The sequence below is a fragment of the Cololabis saira genome, chromosome 2, assembly GCF_033807715.1.
Source record: "Cololabis saira isolate AMF1-May2022 chromosome 2, fColSai1.1, whole genome shotgun sequence".
Lineage (NCBI taxonomy): Eukaryota > Metazoa > Chordata > Actinopteri > Beloniformes > Belonidae > Cololabis > Cololabis saira.
Window position 1 is genome coordinate 11943570 of NC_084588.1, and position 20820 is coordinate 11964389.

Sequence of the window (20820 nt, forward strand, 5' to 3'; positions counted from 1 at the left end):
CCGGTTAATCCATGAAGTGTTGCTGAACACTTTTTACCGCAGAACTGTAGGCTGAGTCCAGGTGGTGTTTTCTCCGATGATAAATGATGTTACTCTGAAGTTCATTCCACTGAACTTTTATCGTGCTAAGCTCTAAAGGCTGGTCAGGGCTGTGATCCCTTATCATAATTCATAGCACATGTTGTAAAATGGACATTAAACATGAGCCTTAATGTCCTGCCATTGCATTTCCACATCTGAATAAATAATTTGGTATTGGCTAATATACTTGGTGATTAGGTTACAGTTGAGATGCTTAAAGCGGCTGACACTCCTACTGTGAAGCAACATTAGCCCACACTTAGGCCTGAGGCATAAACTACAAGTTAGAATACACTCATGAGAGCATGCCTGACTTAATACTTTCACATGCAAATTATGTGATGATGATGTAAGAATTCATTCCAGCTAGAGATATGACAAAAGAAAAGCTGGATAGAGATGAAATCCATATAATTATAAACATAATGATAACTCTGAGTGACATTTGATCATTCACTCCCATCCCTGCTAGCAGCAGAACTCCCCCAAACTATCTCAGGACGGTCCGGGTCATTCTTTGAGACAACTGCATACGTCAGACATTAATAATGCTGGAGCTAGCTCACATATCTGAGAAGACATCATTGCATAGGTGACCCAAAAAGAAGAGCAGGAAAAAATTAGAGCAACACTCCCAGTTCATAGAACTGTGTTAGGAATTTCTGTTTTAGGTCTTACTACATTTTGGAGCAGAGAGGAACCTCTGCAGGCAGTCTGGTCCAGAGGATGCAATGCACAAAAGAACTAGAACAACCAAACTAGACAGGCACAGACTGCAACAGACAATCAGGTCTGCAGAGAGGATTACTGGGACTAACCTCCTATCTATCCAAAACCTGTACCGGTCCAGGACCAGGAAACGGGCAGGTAGCATCTCTGCAGACCCCTCACACCAGGACACAGTCTGTTCCAACTCCTCCCCTCTGGACGGCTCTACAGAGCTCTGTACGCTAAAACCTCCAGACTCAGAGACAGTTTCTTCCCCCAAGCTGTTGCTCAGATGAACTCTCATCACTCATTAGAGTCTCAGAGAATCCATCACTGCAATAATAATAATAACACAATCATATGCTGTAACAATGCACCTTTCAATAACCATGACTACCTCCTACTGCTGCACCTTTCACTTTTTTTAAATTGTATATATGTTAATAAGCGCTGTCATTTGTCTATTTACTGTACAGTGAGCGAAACCGAGTCAAATTGCATGTCTTGTTTGACCTGACTTGGCCAATAAACCTGATTCTGATTACACACTTCTCAGCATCAGTAAACCCTTGACTATAGAATCAAAAGGGGAAAAAAAACATTAAGTCTTTTTTTTCAGAAAACCTGTAAAAATACTGGTCTAAAAGTGGCAAGAATAAGAATCCATAAAGGCTCATACTTCATTACCTCTGCAAATCTTTACCGGTGGTGGGGGAGGGGGCATTAAAAAGGTACTGGAGATGCACATTAAAAGTCAAAAATACAACTCACTAACAACTACTTTTTAGAGACCATCCTACATTCAGAGTAGGGCTTGCACTGCAGTTATTGTGTGATTAAATGCCACTACAACTTGGAAAATGTTTGATTCCAAGTGTTTTAGAAAGGTCATTGAGCCCCACTGATGAGCCAGATATTCACATTGTTCACAACATGCTGACCAGTTTCTTCTCATAAGACAAAAAAGAGTGTATGAGAATAAGAACTGTCAGTCTTTGTCCACACTTTTAACAGCTATGCATCGTATTTGAAACTTTGACAGCTTACTTTTGTAGATTTACAAATATAAACTTAGCAATAAAAATATTCCTCTCACTTTTCCAGTAAGGTCTGTTTGTGCAGTCATGTGACCTTCAACCCATCAGGCCATAAAATGTATGAATGAAAGGTGACAGCTCAATGATAGGATAGTCACAGCCTCTTTTATTAACACTTTAATACCTGACGTATGAAATTATAAAGAGAAAATCCTAACTTTTTTATTTGAAGTAAAAAAAAAAAAAAAAAAGTTGCTATGTATCTCTATGAATACACTGGGTAATTTAAAAAATATATATATTTAGATTGTATAAAAACTTTTTTAATTGTTTTGATTATGGCTGTGGCGCAGACATAAGGCATTAAGGGGTTAACTGAAGCTTGTTTGTGACCCTGCGAGTGTCACCGCACCTAATGACGGTGCACTCAGTTATTTACACACATATGCACACAAACGACAGATTTGTCACTTCGTTTTACTCTGTTAACTGATCCATGTGAGTAATTGCGAGGGCCAGGTGAGAGGAGATGCGCTGATTGGGCAGAATCTGGACAGGGCTATAAATGAGACGGGCCTGAAAAAGAAATGGAGACAGGCTGAAAGGCAAAAGACGGGGAGTGGTAGAGAAAGACCACGACGAAGAAGTAGAAGGGGAGCGTACACGGGTCTCGCTAGATTCATGGCTTTGACATCTGCGTCCTTCTCGACTCAGCGCCCCCGGCCCGTTTGTCATGCTGCCCCGTGCCCCAGCACCCCCACATCCTTTACTCTTGCTCCTCGTCACCCCCCAACCCACCCCCCCTGGTTGTTTGTGAAAGACAGGGGGGGAAAGTGTGAGAGAGGGGCATGGAGAAAACAGATCCCTTTTCCCTGGACGCTGTGTGTGCCAGGAAGAGGGGACACGTTTAAGGATGAAGGGGAGGTTCATGCAGTGAGGAGAAGGAGGAAGATGCTGTAACTCATATTTCACTCTTATAATGTAGCTTAAAAACACACGTAGCTGAAGCGCTGGACTGATACAAAAAAACTCCAAGCAAACTCAAGAATGACAGTTTATGTGTCAAATTTAACAACTCCATTGAAGTTAACACAATAATAATAAGTTTCTGTGTGAACATGATTTGTTTCCGAGTCTGCTTGCAGTTAAATATTTGTGTTGCAGGTTTGCATAAGTGCAGCCTTGGGGATTGTTTTGTGTATAAAAAGGGAAGAAAAAAAAAACATAACCTTAACAGAGCAAACAAACCTGTTTTCCTCAAAACGCATTATTCATTTGTCAAGTTAGCAGTATTATGAATCCCAGACTGACTTTCGATGAAAGTCAGTCAGCCGTTTCTCACCTCAACAACCGCCAGTGACGTGAACCCAAAAAAACATTGAAACCCCCAGTACACATTTATTAATGCAACTTTCTCTGAATTTAGTTTATAACTATTAATCCTTTAAGAAAGTACACCACCTGAGGAAAACACACTGCTGAGCGTTACTCTCTAAGGCTTATAGATGATCAACACCAACATGCGTGATTATTTACTACCTTCAAATCAATATGATGACAAAATAAACTTTCTTCAGAAAAGTGAAGCAGGGTCTTTATGAAATAATGTGATTGGCCCATTTTATACTTTGTTGTCATTCATGATGAGCAGGGTACACATCAAGACTAAATGTTGTTGTCCAGCCCAAGAAGCAAAAACAAAGGGAGGGTAGACTTACAAGTAATGGTGCAGTACTGCAGTACAGTTCAAATAGTCGTGTGATGGAATAGACGTAGTGCAGGAGAGCGCAGCATGGTAGTCAGAGGGGCTGGGAACTATCTATGGTTTCATGAAAAACACTCGGTAATGTCCATCCATCCATTATCTATACCCGCTTTATCCCTTGCGGGGTCACGGGGGTCTGCTGGAGCCTATCCCAGCTCATTTCAGGTGAGAGGTAATGTATTGAGGATAAAAACCCTCTGTGCATCAACCTCTCAAGCTTGATAAGTCAGCAGGATTTTCATTCTTAATCTGGTGCTGCCTTGCTGGGACCTTTGTCATCAAAAGCTAATGATCATCAACCTTTATCCTGAGACTTTCTGTTCCACTCAGAACATTATGTAGCATCGTCTTTCCTACGTCTCTGGCTGACACATCTGTCTCTGTATGTGCTGTCATTCTGGCTGCACGTGCACACGTGTGACCTCCCCCCCAAGCCCAGAGGAACCAGTAAAGGCAGTGTGGTGGAACCGTTCTTTAGCTTGGTCACATTTAACAAGTCATTAAACCTGAGGCAGTGATGGGTTGACCCTAGAGGAACATCTCTCCATATGTGTCAAACCAGAGTCTGGGTGCACCGAGAAAATGTAATTATCTTAAGCCAAATATATATACGAAAATACTCTTATACTACACTTGAGCCTCTTTGTTTCCTCTCCTTGTTACAAAAATAGAAAATCCAGAAATAATAAAACTAAATTACACTTAACCATGTTTTCTTGTTTTCCCACACAAGCCTTACACAGTCAGACCACAGACTGTAAATACAATCCACAGAGTATTAGGTCACGTGACCCATCTGTTTCTAAAGAGCAGCCATGTTTCCCCGTGACCGGGTCGTGCACCATACCGTATCCCAGCCACCGCGTGTCAATCAAGCTCTGGCACAATGTGTGATATGTGTGTTTTCTGTCTGGTACTAGGTGGGGTGTGTTTTATTTGTTCTTTTGGGGTTATTATGTTTGTATGTTTTAGTTTTTTCTTTTGTCTCCTAGTTGAAAACTAATTAAAAAAAATTTGCTCTGGCTATGAGCTCCTTCAGCTCCTTCTGCTCCTTCTGCTGATCCCTGCTGAAGTAGACCTTTGTAGCAGGATATGCCATCATGATTCATTCGTTGTAATGAATAAAGACACCGACTGAATCCTGTCGTCATTAAATGCTTGAAAGGGAGCTGATGTGATTTTATCAAAATCATCTAATCAAGAGCTTAGTTTGGATTGTGCTTGAATGATAATTATTGACATGCACTGACCATTTAATGGCCAATTCCAAAGCTTATACATGATGTGCATGTGTGCATGTTTCTGTAGCGTGTAATGATCCTGATTAATAAATTATGCACTACAAATGTGTATTTTTCTGTTGTCTCTTAATAAGAGGTAGCACCCTGCACATGCCGAAATGAGGCCACATATTAGCAAAAATATTGTGTTGGGTGACATACATTTCTTCTTGTGTTAACAATATGACTTAAACTCTTCTTGAAACCTAGCTGGTTTAAGCAAACATGCATAAAAGGAGACTTAGGGCCAGTCCCAATACACCCCCTACCCCTACTTTTCAGCCCTACCCCTAAATTTTGCACGTTCCCGTGAGGGTAGTGGTGTCCCAATTCCTCTTTGCATGTAGGGGTAGTGAGCATAACGAGGGGTAGGGGGTATGAATCTAGCCCTTCACAGCGAGGGATTTCAGATGCTGACTTCGCAACCTAGGGCCTGAGAAAATTTCCCAGAATGCTTTACGTCATCATTTGCTGACTGAATAAAAAAAAAAAAACATGGCATAGAAATGCATTTTGATTACATTTCTAGCGAGAAATATATATTTTACTTTCATAATTTTCACTCAGTGAATGTACATAATCACTCGCTTGCCCCTTGTTGCAAAGATCTCGCCAGAATAAAGGCTGATTTATGGTTCTGCGTTACACCAACGCAGAGCCCACGGCGTAGGTTACGTGGCGACGTGCGCCGTGCGCCGTAGGCTCTGCGTCGATTTAACGTGGTACCATAAATCCGCTCCCGAGCCGGCAGGCTGTTCTCATACCGAAAACGTCAGAGCAAATTTCTTAACAGGCGTTATTTGGATAAACTGAGCCCAGGTTGGGGATATTAACGGTTACTTTTACGCCTGAAAAAATATTAAAACTTAATAAAGTGGCATATTAACAGCGCTACAGCGGAAATTAAAACAGCTTCTAGCTTGCTTTTAGCTCTGGGCTTCCTGATATGGTGTGACGTATGTGCAAACGTAACTACGCAGTCGCTTATGTACCCAAACGTAAACCACGCAGTGACGTAGCAAGTGGTGTCTCAATCCCTAGGGAAGATTACAAGGGCCCTACCCTTTGTGGCTTCATTTTTAGGGCTAGTGTAGTGGGTGAGGGCTAGTGGTAGAAAGTAGGGGGTGTGTTGGGATTGGCCATTAGAGTGGTTGATGTTACGTTTTTGTTGAGGACTCGGTATTTGAGATCAAGCTATCAAGCCACTGGCTGCAGGTAAAATCACAGTTGCAGAAGTCACATGGCTTTCTTACATCACATGGGAGTTTGGATCAACCCTAAACTTCACCCAATCTATGGACATCTTCGCCAAATGGGTTGTCGCTATAAGCATGCTGCTTCCTACTGTGAAGGCTATTTTAAAACGGTTCTCATCAGACTAAAATATTTGTGACATTCACTGAGGACCGGTGTGAACAAATCTTCCAAGCTGATTTTTACTGTGCGTGAAGACATTTTATAAATGAAATAAATCCAAAGTGCACCGAAGCTATACCTTTACAGCTGTGCCCGTCTTTCCTTTGATTAGAAATCAGGCCAACGCAGATTTTTAAAAATACTGTATAATGTCTGAAAATATACAGACGTTTAAAAGAGGCATTACCCAATACCTAAATAACAGTTTTCCTACTTCAACAAACAAATACTGGCCACCTACCTGAGCCACCATCAGCCAAGTAGAGGTCTCTGGCATAGAGGACGGAGTCCAACATGGACTCAAACAGCAAGAAGTATCCCTGAAAGGACAGAACCGCACATTATTATTCCCAGATCACACTTTTTAAATTTAAAACAGCAAAACTGATTCAGCTCACCATTCAGACTATTTTCATGTCTTCAATACATGCCAGGAAAACCCTTCAGAACTGCAGGACAATTAATTTTTTTGTATTTTAATTTAACATCATTGTAGTGGAAATGTACTAGAAAAGGCAAGAGTCTCCCCGTGGGATCTGGCACCAGCATCCCGAGGGCTGACCCTGGGCTGACCTTGTGTTCTGCTCCAGTAGATGGCACATTAACCGTGGTATTATTCCATTAATGCTGAAATTGAGTTTTGTTCAGATCTTGTTGGCTTCGACCTGAGTGGCAAATACTGCTGACAAATGCTTTTTTTCCTTCCCGAGGTCCCTCCAGCATACAAATCATCCAATCAGGAGAGTTTTTTTCTGAAATGCTGGCCCCTTCGATAAGTCTTTATTTGTGAGCACAACGTGAGGGCAGATCTCCATCTGGGACGAGGAAGTGGAGCGAAGTCTGTAACTGGAGCTGATAATACACATGTCATTGGTCCACTTGGAGATGTAACAGATTCCATCAGAAAACACCTATTACGAATCGGCACCAATAGGTTTATCTTATTTTCCATCAGAGGAGACTGGCTGTTGTGGTCTATTTAACTATTGGGAAGTTTAACAAACAGGAAATGGCTCAATATCATTTTTCCGGAGGGCAGGATCCATTGGAGAAAGATGTTTACAGCTCTACGGCAAGACAGCTGATTATATTTGTAGTGGGAACTCGACTGTACGATGGACTCAAGCTATATTTAAGAATCCAATATCTCTACTTTCACTTGACTGGAGAGGAGGAGGAACAAGGAGAGGTGAGGGCCATGGTAGCTGATAAAAGCAGGATGAGGGGAGGGTGCGTGAGCGCTGTTGGTAGGGACGTGTGATTAAAGACAAAGTGAAGAGGAGGAAGAGGGGAAAGAGAGTGATAGTGGGGAAATGAAGAGGGCAACAGAACAGTAACTCACTGAGATAAGAACCTTATTATTTAAATAAACACAATGTGTTACTGAAGGGGGGAGAGGAGAGCAAGACAAAGACGGTGGGGAAAAAGCTCTGATTTATAACCGACCCAAAAATCGTCACCATCTCTGTCATGGGCCTGAGCTGATAATGACGACGGCGATGTGGCCGATATGATCATCTCATCATCTGCAAGGTGATAAAGGAGAAACATGCTCCCGGTTTGTCAGCGCTGGAGTCCCAGACCGAAGCCAGGCCCGTGGGATGTTTGCTGCCGGCTGTTGTGGTCCGGGAATGTCCTTAGCACCTGAGCGGATCGTTTTTAAAACCTTCACACGGAGCACAGCAGTCCCGTAATTTACAGTCTAATTTCACGGGACACTGGTTCACTTGAAGGAAAGAAGATATAGTAGAGATGCCCGAGAGCAGAGTCGCGCCTTATTTTCATCATCAAAGATGCTCCAGGATCCCTGTCTGCTCCCTTCCCCCACCTGCCTGTCCTCCCTGTGACATGAGCCACACCTGCCTCATTTATATTTTTACCTGCAATGTTAATTACTGAAAACATGGTTGAGCAGAGAACTGGAAAATAAAGCACCGCCACCTAAATGTACCCAATCACCTCTTCAAATGAAACCCTTTTACGCCAGCAGCTCCCCCTGGTCTGAAAACAACATTTCTATGACATGATTTAGTAAAAATAGTACAGGATTAAACACATTAGTCTTCACAGCTCTGTTCAAAGCAGCCAGTTTTAACGGGAGGAGTGAGCCACTTGACTGCACCCCCTCTTAATTGGGTTGTGTCTCTTTTGAGATTGGTATGTAATGCTGTATTCTTCCATCCGTCCATCCGGGTCACAGGGACCTGCTGGAGCCTGCGGCACCGGACTTTGGAGAAGACCTGGGGCAGGTCCCCAGTCTGCCACGAGGCTGCATATCAACAAACAACTGCAGTTTCATTTTTTACTCATCTGGAGTTTGCCCCAATTCTTGTTTTGGGCACAGTTTTGTTGCGAGTCGTGTAACGGACTGATGCATGATGGTTGGCAACGGTGGCTAAATATCAAGACCTGGACAAAAAAGTGGAGAGGACAGTTCTAGTCTGACCTAGTCTGACATAACCCGAACCCTCAAAATCTCAATTCCTTATATATGACTTAGTGTATGTCATAATATGACATCATGTTAGTGATGGCTGCAATGTGGACTGTTCGTAAAAAGGATGCAATCCCTCACAAATAATAAAAACCGGATCTCTTTACTGTTCAGGACAAAAAAAGATGTTCAGCAGCCAATCAGTGCCCAGCGATTAAATAATATAACTGCTGAAAAGCTTTTGTAAAGGAAAAGGGATAGCTAAAGAGGATAATCTACCAATAAAGAAGAACAAGTAGCTTAGCTCCGATTTTGTGGCAAAAACACTAAAATCTCTGTCTGCATATATAAACAGCACTGTTTCACACACATGCATGTTTCAAACAAACATATAACATGACTGGATTTAATCTATGACTACTTTCTTGCCCGCGTTTTTCTCTCCTAGTGAGCAAGTGACAACAACGTTGGCAGAGAACAAACTAAATGTACATACTTATGATAAAACATTTTTTTTTTTAAAAGTGTGCAGTGAAAGTCTTTCAAAATATGACGTCACATTTACTTCTGTGTTCTCGAAGACTTTAAATAGGCGTGTCTGTGGCCTTCAACATTTAGGCTGATTGATCCCAGTGAATCTGCAGCAGTCAGGTGACAACTACCTGAACAAAGATGCCATCTTCCGTGAATTCCTACTTTAACTCGGTCATATTTTTTTTTTTCACTTTTTTTAAAGGGGAAAAAAGGAGAGGAGTAAATCTCAGCACCAAACTGGTGAGTTAACTTTCTGGATACCACTCGCAGGAATCAATGTTCTGTCTAAAAGGCTACGTAACACAGATGGGCAGAGGTTTTAAAGTGAGGGAAACGGTTCCCCTAACTGACAGACAGTCCGGCTGGCGGGATGCTCGGCAGTATAGTCACCGCGCATTTCCATAAAAGTGAGTAATGAAAACCTAATGAGAATGGGCTGGAGCAGCTTATACACATTAACACAATTAGCATATAAAACACATTCCCCTGAATGGGCCGACAAAATACAGCCGGCGATCCAAGCTCACAACAGAAGCACAGCAAATACACTTTTAGATCTACGCTAATTTTGTTCTTTGACAAACTTTTTATTTTTCGAGAATCAGTTTTTTTTGTTTTATTTAATCAAATCTACAGAGAAAATTCCTGCTAAAGCCGGACAGCAAAAAGCACATTGTTTGAAACCATCTCCAGGGTTTTTTGATCTGCCAGTATTTGATAAGTGTCAACTACAGGCACAGGGAGTCATTTTAGCACAAAATCTACAACAGCAGTTTACACTTTCCTTCAGCCTCTGGTACCTCTGCTCTCCCTCTGTATTCACGACGAATCTTCTTCAATTACCGCTGATCCTCATCACTTTCAGTCCCGAGAGGGGCCCGGCAAAATAAAGGAGCTAAAGCAGACACATGAATGTGGATGTAGAGGGGCGGGTGGGAGGGAGGAGGGATATCCATGCTTCAGTGAATGGTGACAGAAGCAGCTTCACGTCAAACAGCCTCTACCACACAAGTCTCTGCTCAGACTTCATATGGCACTTTTCCACTAGTATCGGCTCAGCCCGACTCGGCGCGGCTTTACACGGCTCCACACGTGTGTTTTCGCACAGCCAGGGGAGAAGTGGGGGGGTTGTGGTGAAGCTGCTGTGACGTACTCGATTGCGCAACACCTTTGTTCATGTCGGCGCAGATGAGAAATCAGCTGGAGCGGCGAGCGGCTGAGAAAAAAACAGCCCGTCTACATCGCTTTTTTAATTTTTTCTCGACAGCCACCAGGTTTATGAACATCTGCACCTCAGAGTTGGATCACCAAACAGACGTTTTGCGCTTTATAATAAAATCGCCGCGAGCCGCGAGTCCCCTCGCGCTGACTCCCGCTTCCTGATTCAAACGTTTGACGGCCCCGCCCCCGACCAATCGGTGGCGAGGAGGGTGGTGACCTCAGAAATAGTCCCTGCTCAGCCCGCAAAGAACCTGGCTGAAATGGTTACAGAAAAAAGTATCGGTTTGGAGCGGCTTTACCCGTCTCAGCCCTAGTGCGAAAGCGCAAAACGGGTAGAACCGAGCTGAGGTGATACTAATGCAAAAGCGCCAATAGACATGAGATACTGAGACAATAGTGCAAGGGTCTCCCGTCTACCGGTCACAGTTCCTGACCATGCCCTCGCCCATGCTCAGGAACTGTGGGTACTGATGAAATTCCTCCCCAGGGTAGCTGGGCCTCAGGGCACCACTACTGCACCTTCACATCAGGAACAGTTGAGGTGGCCTGGGAATCCAGCTAGAATGCCCCCATTCTCGAAGAACTGGGACAGTCCTACCAGAGGTCCAATCAATGCATCTCGGAGATATATCATTCTTAGGCCACGTTTACACATAGCCGGGTATTTACAAAAACGGATATTTCCCCCTCTACGTTTTGAAGTGGAGTTACTTTTAAGTGTGACTTTAGAATATAAAACAGGTAAAATACAAGAAAATATTGACGGTGGCCAAACAAATTGTAAACACAGGTTGCACACATGACGCTGGTGACGTTTCTGTCTCATAATGTGACGTTCTGAAGCCTAAATGTCCGTTTCCCTCTGTTTACAAGCAAACGTGAAGACGGAGGTTTTGCAAATCTCCACTTTGGCCGGAGTTTTCAGAAATGATCGATTTTGGTGACTTTGAGCTTCGTTTTTGTGTAAACGAACGGCCAAAACGCATGAAAACACCACAGTTTTTGCTACGTGTAAACAGGGCCTTCGTTAGCTTGGGAACACTTGATATGCAGTCAGGGATCGGGGGGCCTGGACCTCTGCTTGGGCTGCTACTGCAGGACACCTTCAGACTCCATGTAGAACCCGTGTTTTGATGCACCGGAGCTCTTTCGGTAACAGACGGGAAGCTACAGTAGGTAATACTTCAGCAGGAGTTTTATGCTGCGGCGTGGACCTGATTAAACACGAGGCATGCATACATCAAACGAGAGGTACAAAGTCAGAACTTTCTGGGTATTTTATACATTTAGAAACTTCAGAAATACTCAAAGAAGTCTGATTTCCAATTTTAAATTTGACAGCACTGTTCCACCTGACTTAAGCAGTCTGAAACTGTGCTGTTGCTGGTACTACAGACAAAATAACTAAATTAAAGTGCCACTTTATCAAAATATGGCCAATAACCTTTATTCCACCTATCTGCCTCTTTAAAAGAATGAGGGTTTTTTTTAAACTGGCCTGACTAATTAAAGGCACGACACCCTAACCCTGCCAAATATGAGAAGGAGACACAGAGACACCTGAAGCGTTGTGATAAACACGGAGGCTGAAAACCTCTTCCTGGAATATCTGGAGGTCTTGGGAAAGAGTGTGCACCAATAAATCCTCATTAGGGCGTGTACACATCTGTGGTACTGTGCTGCTGAGCGCTTGTGTATTCACTGTAATTTACTGTTCATGAGTCCGTGTGTGTCTGCTTGTTCTTTGCTTTTTTGTTAGTGTGTTAGTGTGTGTGTGTGTGTGTGTGTGTGTGTGTGTGTGTGTGTGTGTGTGTGTGGCTGACAGTCGGACAGGATGACTGATGACTGCCATCCCTTCCCTGGGCAGGTGAGTCTCTCAGCACAGATAATGAGGCTAAAGAGGACGTGCTGCCATTAATTTGCCTTCACATCACTACCACATGCACGTGCACACACACACACACACACACACAAAGATTCAGACTTTGTGTGTGTTTGTGCACGTGCTTGTGCCAGTTTTGTCTTATGTAGAACAACTATCTTCATCAGATATGAAATAGTCCCGGCACTGAAGTTTAACTTTGACACTTTTCTTGTTTGTGGTTGTTTTTCATTTTTTCATAAAAATGACCAAAACACTCAATGTTGACCAAAACAACTAAAACTAAAAGTCTGGGATGTTTTTCAAACTGAGTTGCCACACATCTCCAGAGTCAGAAGAGTTTTGAATGTTTTAATGGTTTTTGTTTTTATTCATTTTTCAGTTTGTTTGATTATTTCAGTTTAGTTTTAGTCGGTTTAACAAGAGCGTCGGTAGTTTTAGTTTTAAATACTTGGTTATTTTTTGTTTAAAAGGGGACCTATTATGGCATCTAATACCTATTTTAAACAGGCCTTGAATGTCTTAAAAACAAGCTTTTGATTGTTTTTGCTAAATAAATTAGAAATTCAGCCTCTGAGCCATGTCTTTATCTTCCCAGTCTCTAACCTCCTTCTCTATGCAGGATTCTGAGTGGGCGGGGCTATGATAATGAGGCTCTGTGCTGATTGGCTGCCCTAATGATGTGATACACCGCTACGGAAAAATGGCGGAAGCTCCGGCCGGCGGAGTTAGTTGTGGGCGTGGTTTCACCCATCGGAGGCCAACCTATGTAAATCGCTCCCGTCGTTACGTAACGACGGGAGCAGAATCTGAACGGCTCGTAGATCCACACCACACTGGACGGCTCATCCGGGCGGCTGTACAGACACTGCAGAATTTGGTTACTTTCCTCCTTCTCTGAGTTGGCAGGGTGAGGGGAGACCACTTTATATATGTTAAAGCAAGAAAAAACCTGTTTTTCATAATAGGTCCCCTTTAAGTGACTTTGAACGTGGCATGGTTGTTTGTGCCAGACGGGCTGGTCTGAGTATTTCAGAAACTGCTAATCAACTGGGATTTTCACCCACAACCATCTCTAAGGTTTTCATAGAACGGTCCAAAAAACAGAAAAATATTCAGTGAGCGGCAGTTCTGTGGGTGCAAATGCCTTGTTGATGCCTGATGTCAGAGGAGCAAAACAATAAAACAAAAAAAAAAAAAAACTGTTCCGTTGGTTCAAATTATTTCTACAGTTTCATAATCTACAATCGTAGAAACAGAACACATTTAGGGTTTCAGGATCTTGCTGAGAGACTGTGGCAGGTCCATTATGATTCTGGACAAGTCTTCTTGTTAGAACAAAAGTTTGAAATTGGGTTTCTGAATCTGACTCTATATGATGTCATAAATGAAGAAGTTTTTAATTGTTAATTGATGAAACCGATGTACAGAAGCTGTAAAAACCTGTTTAATGTTTTTTTTGTTGCAAAACCAGATGTTGCCTAGCAACAGGTGTGAGGTCACAATAGTCGTTTTAGAACCTATGACGCAACAAAGACAAAGTCCCCCAGTATTCCACTCCAGAGAGCTCAGCATTACACACGTGAACAGACAACCTGGACACTTGTGCTGAACATTTGAGAGAAGATCATTGAATAGTTGAGAAAAAAGAACAAGCAACAAACTTCCATGATAAGAAGAAACTGCAGGAACTCCAACGTAACGCTGGACAGAAACAATCTGTCCCAGTTACAAACGGACACTGCTGCAGTTTCCACTCGAGGCGAGAGAAACTCCACCGACATGCAGGAGGTGCAAAAACATCACCGCTACCAGCTGCTTGCCCACAAGCGTGGACTCTCAAATTCATTGGAAGTTGAATTTGATGAAGAATTATTCTTGAAACCAGTGGACACTGAAACATTTCAGAAAGGTCACACAGACAGCGCTGTGACTCAAGCACCGGAGACAAAAGGAAGTGACGAGTGTTTCATTTCTGCAGACTGGTGTGGACTCCCATATTCCCGTTGTTACGGTGATGCCTCCGGTCTGTGGGCACTGCGGAAACGTCACAAGTATGAGCTGCTTACCCGCTACAGAGGGATCTCTGATCTAATAAACCAGAAGGAAGATGGCTCCAAGACTAAAGGTGACACCAGGTCTTGTCAGTTTGATGCCACAGAGGATTCACTGGTAAATATGTTCAGCAAGATGGTCTTTAATGTTTTACAACAAAGAAAGACACGCTCCATCTCCAGCAAGGATTCCTCAGGACTGTGGGCTCTTCGTAAAAACCGCAGGTACAAGCTGCTTGCTCACTACAGAGGAATCTCTGAATCCAGCGACAGAGAAAAAGAGCAGAAACAGAAAGAAAGCAGTACCACTGATGAGCCAAAGACGTTAAGGAAGCTCATAATTCGCCGCTGTGGCAATAACCAAAGCTCGTTGCCACAGAAGCATCCTTCTGGTTTGTGGGAAATGCGCGCATCTCGCTGGGAACAGAAATACGACAAGATGGCGCGTGGCAGCAATAGCATCGCCACAACTAAAGACAAAGACCAGGACAACCACAGCCCTGCAGATGAAATGACGAATGTGAAGAAGAAGAAGACATTCATTGTCCGCCATCAAGGAAACAGAAGTGAGCTTTCACGATCTGGGCCACAAGGGAAGAGGCGATGGACAAGACCTTCCACCTCTGGGGAAACCTGGAGGGACAGGAGGGGGAGAACTCACCCCCCTCACAGAAACCAGGGCTCATTCCCCCCCAGGTTTTCCTCTGGTCTGAGGGAGCAGCGTGGACCTCGCAGGATTAACTGTGAGCACGTGGGACAAACCAACGATCGTGTGGCCACTTTCACACAGAACAACCTGGTGATTGTGGCACAGAATAGATCCCATGTCCCCCAGAACATAAACAGGGGGTCAAACCACCACAAAGACTTCTCCCAGACACAGACTAGGAGGACTCAGCCCAGATATCCGGTTCAGACCAGATACAACAGATGGGACTATGGAGGTGCTGGTCAGCGTAGACGGCCACGTAAAAACTCCTACCAACCCACTTCTGGAGCAGAGAATCCCACTCCACGGTCCCGAAGCAACGTTTGGTGTCGTTTGGGGCCACGGATACGTGAACAATAGGCAAGGCAAGTTTATTTATCTAGCACAATTCAACACAAGGTTATTCAAAGTGCTTTACATCAAGGTGAGTGCTAATCTTTTCCCTTTCATTTTTAGGGCCAAAAATGATCACCTCAATAAAAGAGGCAAGCCAAGGAAGGGAGGACGACTTCATCCCAAACATCAGAGATGTTAACTTGAAAAGAACATTTTTCTAAATAAAAAAGCAAATGTTATGTGAAGTCAGATATGAGCCATGTGTCAGATGATTACTACCGTCTATGAAGAGAATAGTGAATACAGGGTTGAAAACAGGACTTTTATGTTGTATCTCTGTTGTATTTTGACCAAAACATTTCAATAACATTTCAGTTTGACCTCAAAAAGGTCCTATTGTGTTTCCTTTAACTTATTTAATTATAATTATTACGCTTTAAACCCAAATTTGACTTTGTTCCAAGTGACAGATGGGATATATCCTATTATCCTATCCTAATTAATGTGATATGAACAAAGATTTTACAATTTATCAGTATTTTAAAGGACAGGATCAAAGTCCAATTCTCTCCAAACTGATTACACTGATAAGCAGATTTATTAATTTTTATTGCAGTCACTTACAAATCCATGAATGATAACATCTCAATGTTCCATTTTCAGTATCAATAATAAAAGGAAAACTATCCAGGTAATTTCTGACATGAATACAAATGACTGAAGATTGTGTTATATGAAGTTGAAGCCAGCACAAAATATCAAAGAAGACCAAAATGTGCAAATTAAATCGTTTATTCACCTATGCGCTTCTTATGCAACATTGACTTAACAGGGTTTCTTAAATGTACGAGCTAGAAAGTGCCAATGTTTTATTCTCAACTGGTGCTGCAGTCACGTGGACAATGTAAATATGCCCAGGACTGTCACTTAGGTAGAGCACTGGGTGATAAAAATGGGAAAAAAAAAAAAAAAAAAATCAGGGATAAAAAATATTTTTAAAAAAAATGTTAAAAGCAAGAGAAAATTTGTTTTTCATAACAGGTCCCCTTAAATTTTGTTCTTAGTCTTTGAAGTATTGATTTATAGATATTGACAAAAAAAAATCCAGGATTAAATAATCCTATGAACACCATACAGAAGAAAAACCCTTTCTTCTTCCCTCTGAGTAACTGTAGTGATGAAGTGCCAAAGGTCGAAGCCGCCGCACAAAAATAAAAAAAGCCAGACATTGAAAAATGGGACACGAAACAAAAATCAAAACAAAAGTTAGTTTCCCCTTCAACTCTATTTATTTTCAGGTCGTTTTGCATTATTAATTATAGTTTTTACTCAAATTATTTTTTCATTTTTATTCCAGTTAACAGGGATTTTGTTCTTTCCGTGTCAGTCTCAGTGTCACGCTTAGTTTTTTTAAACTATAATAAACCTGATCTCCAGTCAGGGGCCGGTCAGGGGCTCTGGCACCAAGGCCGAGTTCAAAAGGAATATTTATACCTGTAGCATCAACAGATACAGTTAGATATAAGCCTGATAAAATAAAGAGAAGACAACCTTGGACGTGGTGATATGCACACACATTTAAGTAATGTATAAAGGATTTTGTTTCGTGTTTGGCAAAGAAATATGAGCGTTTTCAAACTTAAAACCATTCAAAGCTCAACAGTGTCTGATATTCCTTTACGTTCTCTTATAAACACAGATGATCCTTCTCCCCTTCATCACCGCAACGCAACACGCACCATTTAGTGTCCAGTTAACGTTAATTAAACAACAAAGTTTGTGTTTTGTTTGTGGTTTGGTGTCTAGTATGTACGCATTTTAAAAGGTTTCAGTTAGACTAACAAAAGTTTGTCAAAGCCAACGGTCTCGTGTTTCCAAGCCTGTGTCATTAAGCGCCATCACTCATCATCTGAGCCTGATCCTGGAGTGACAGTCCTCATTTGGCCTTTGGGGGAACTCAGCCTTCCTCCTCCCCGACAGCTCCCACTCTCTTATCTGCTCTCAACTGTTTGTTTTGTGGCTCGCAGAGAAACAGGATGGATCAATGTTGTGAATTATGAAATGACAGTTGCGCTGCTGAAGGCAGTCTTTCAGCGCTGCCACAGTAGATGGACGCTCATTTGGCCCCTTCCCCTCCACCGCCACTCACGCCACTCCGCATTCATCAACCATCTCCGCTCACGAGTCCTCTAACTGTCTGTCTGCTCGGTCCCGCAGCTCTGATCCTGGACTTCAGGTTCCTCTTTATCCTCAATTAACAATGAAAAGAAGATTCTGCAATAAAACACAGCCTGGTGCTGTTGCTAAAAGTACTTTAATGCCTCTTATTTCTTTTATTTACTATGAAAACTGACAAAAACAAATAGCTGACTTAAACTAACTTGAATCTATAACTTTAGATTTTGAGACCAGACGTGTGCTTTTACTTCAAGCCCAGAGGGATGCACACGTTGGATCAATATTTCCAATGCACTTGAAATATTATAAATTTTAAAAGAATGACTGATATACATTAAAAAGAAACAGTGATTAATGTACAAAAAGGGTTTAACCTTTCAGATGATTTTTATTTCATGTTTATGAAATAAAAAGGTTTTAGAGATGCTTGCTTGCCTTATTAACACTCATTGCAACATCTAAGAGAAAAACGTCACTGCATCGACTACGACTGAATAAAGGAAAACGTCATTGTGTCAAATTTGGTTTTTCCTGCATCAGAAAATTAAATAAATACAACTGAATGTAGCACAAAAAAGACTATCTCATTATGAATTAACATATAATAAGTAAAATCCGATGTTTTGTCTCCAAAAGCATTCCTCCCACACAGAACTAAGAATTCAAAATAATTGATACTCTTGTAAAGCTCTGTTCAGAGGTATTTAATCATATAGATTGAATATCTTCAGTGACAATTTCACAAGAAAGATCACACCAAATGAAGTGCCTCGTTACCACAACTAGTGCTAATAATTTAATTTACAATTTCTCAGAAATAAACACCTATCAAGCCTCAGAGATGTATTCTTGTATGCCTCCACCCCGTCTAAACTACCTTTCAGTCCCAGGCCTTTCCTGACAGATGACTTCTTGTTTTCCTTTTATTTCTAAATGAAAGATGGTTTCTGTTGTTGGAGTTAATCAATGACTCTCTCTGGATTCACAGAGCATGACTCTGCAGATCTATGAGTTCAACAAATTCCACATTAATTACACTGTTAGCCGACAGCAAACACAACGAGCTACTGGAGTGCAGATGTATTAGAGGGACTGGTTTCCAATTCATCTTTTTCTTTTTTACTTTTTATCTTCCTAAAAACATCAAATGCTGGTAGATAACCTATTCTTAGCTATACAAATCATTGTCCTTGTGTGAATCCCTTCAAATATTTGAGCTAAAACATCATCACCATCAGCAGCAGCACAAACTAACTTTGATGATATTAAACTGACCATAAACTCGTTCCCCCCATTCTGACCTAGTTAAAGTAGTCAACGGCTACGCATCAGACAATATGATTAAATAATGGACCCAACTGCTTCCTCTGTTTCGGGAATTTGAAACGTATAATTAGGATGGAGAAGCAGAAATCTGGGCTTAGACCAAAGCTGGTATAAATAATGTCCTGATGTTTGCTGATTCATTCATATCTGATTAAAGTGTCACTATGCCTCTAAAGTAACATACTCTACTCTAGGATCTGATTAGATATTCGCCGTCTCAAAACCAAAGCCACCATCCGGGTCACGGAGACGCCTGCCGCTGTGTCGATGGCTGAAACCTCAATAGTGGAGCACATTAATGAAAAATCGTTCACTTTGTGGTACAAGCGCCAAATTTGGTACACAAGTGCTTTTGGACCTACTATCTCATAAAAGTACGTTGCCCACTTGAACAAACAAAGTGGCCACCATTTTTCAAGATGGCCGCCATTCGAAGTGGTTTGAAACAGCGTTTGAACTATATTTTGATTGAATAGTCCTATTCTGATGGTTTATACATTGCAATATGTGTTTTTGCACATGAGAAATACAACTCTGCATTTAGAAAATCAAAATTATTGAATATTATGATGATACAATGCGAATAAAATGAAAAAAACACTCACAAACAAAGACATTAGTTTCACTTAAAGCTTTTGGACCTGTAAGCTACTTGCAGGTGAGGCCACGTAGAGGCTGTCTTTGTCTGCCCCATTTTTTTAATTTTTTTTTTTGTATAGGCTATTTTTTTTTTTTTTAATTTTTAGATAACGGTATAAAAACACAGAAAAGGTGTCAAAGCATAGGCTGTATGTTTTACGATCCAGAACTTGAATCAACATAACTTAAAAAATAATAATACAAATATCCAACTCAAACATTCAACTTAAACTTGGTTGTTCTATTTTCTTAGCCCTCACATGAACAGGCACACAACTGTGTGCACTTCAGGCCGAAGCGATAGCATTTGCATCGTCCTTGGCATTCAGTCTTGCAGCCACATTTTGTCAACTGCTCACAAGTCTGAGCAATGGGTGGAAGGGTTGTCCAGAGAACTTGCCAGATCTAACCATCTTTTTGCCAGCCCCAGTTGGCAGGACTTTCAGTTTGCATTTTGCACACTGTTGCTTGGCCCCATATGCAGGCAGCTTGGAAAGCAGACCGTTTCACGTGCTGAACGAGGGATGCGCTTGTTGGTGGAATGGCATCATAAGACCTTTGCTTCCGAGCAAACAAGTCCAGTCTTGCCTCATCAACTTTGCATGTAGTACTTTGCTTGTCATACATGGTGATGACAAACTTCTCAAGGATGTTGAGGTCTGCATCTTCTATGATAGGTGGGTATTGGCTGAGCTTTTTGAAGACAGGACTAACTTCAGGGCAAGCCTCCCATGCTTGCCATGCACTTTTCTCGCTTTTACCACGGAAAGCTGACACAACATCGCAGCCAGTGAAGGCATGGAAGAACAGCATGCCTCTGGGCCAAGATTCACCACCATATCATGAATTGGCAACCACCTAATGGACTGACCCTGGCCAAATTCTATCCAGATCTTTTCCAAGCCTGCATCCTGAAGAGTCGCAAAAAATTGACTGCAACCACAAGAATATCTGTGTCGCATGCCTTAATCAACACAGACTTTATCTGTTGCTTGGCTGCATGAAGAGCATGTGTGAAGATTCTGGAGTCAGCTTCTTCGTGGTTGCAAGGACTTAAACCTTCAAGGCTGATGGGTTTGTTTGAAAGAGCCTGCTCTCCTTTGGTCACAACTACGACATTGTAAGGACACAAGGTCACTATCTTCTCTGCTAGGAACCCAAAGAGTTCAGTCTTGTTTTCATTGTCTCGCAAGAAGCTTTTCCAGTTGGGCGGTAGTTTG

At 42.0% G+C, this 20820-nt stretch overlaps 1 protein-coding gene across 1 annotated transcript in view; it reads right to left on the reverse strand.

Annotated features, from left to right (window-relative positions):
• The window catches only part of prmt3 (protein arginine methyltransferase 3), a 69198-nt gene that overhangs the window by 27386 nt on the left and 20992 nt on the right, over positions 1-20820 (reverse strand). The window contains exon 11 of the mRNA XM_061708810.1: positions 6529-6607. Coding sequence (XP_061564794.1) covers positions 6529-6607 — 79 coding nt within the window. The remainder of the gene's footprint in view (positions 1-6528; positions 6608-20820) is intronic.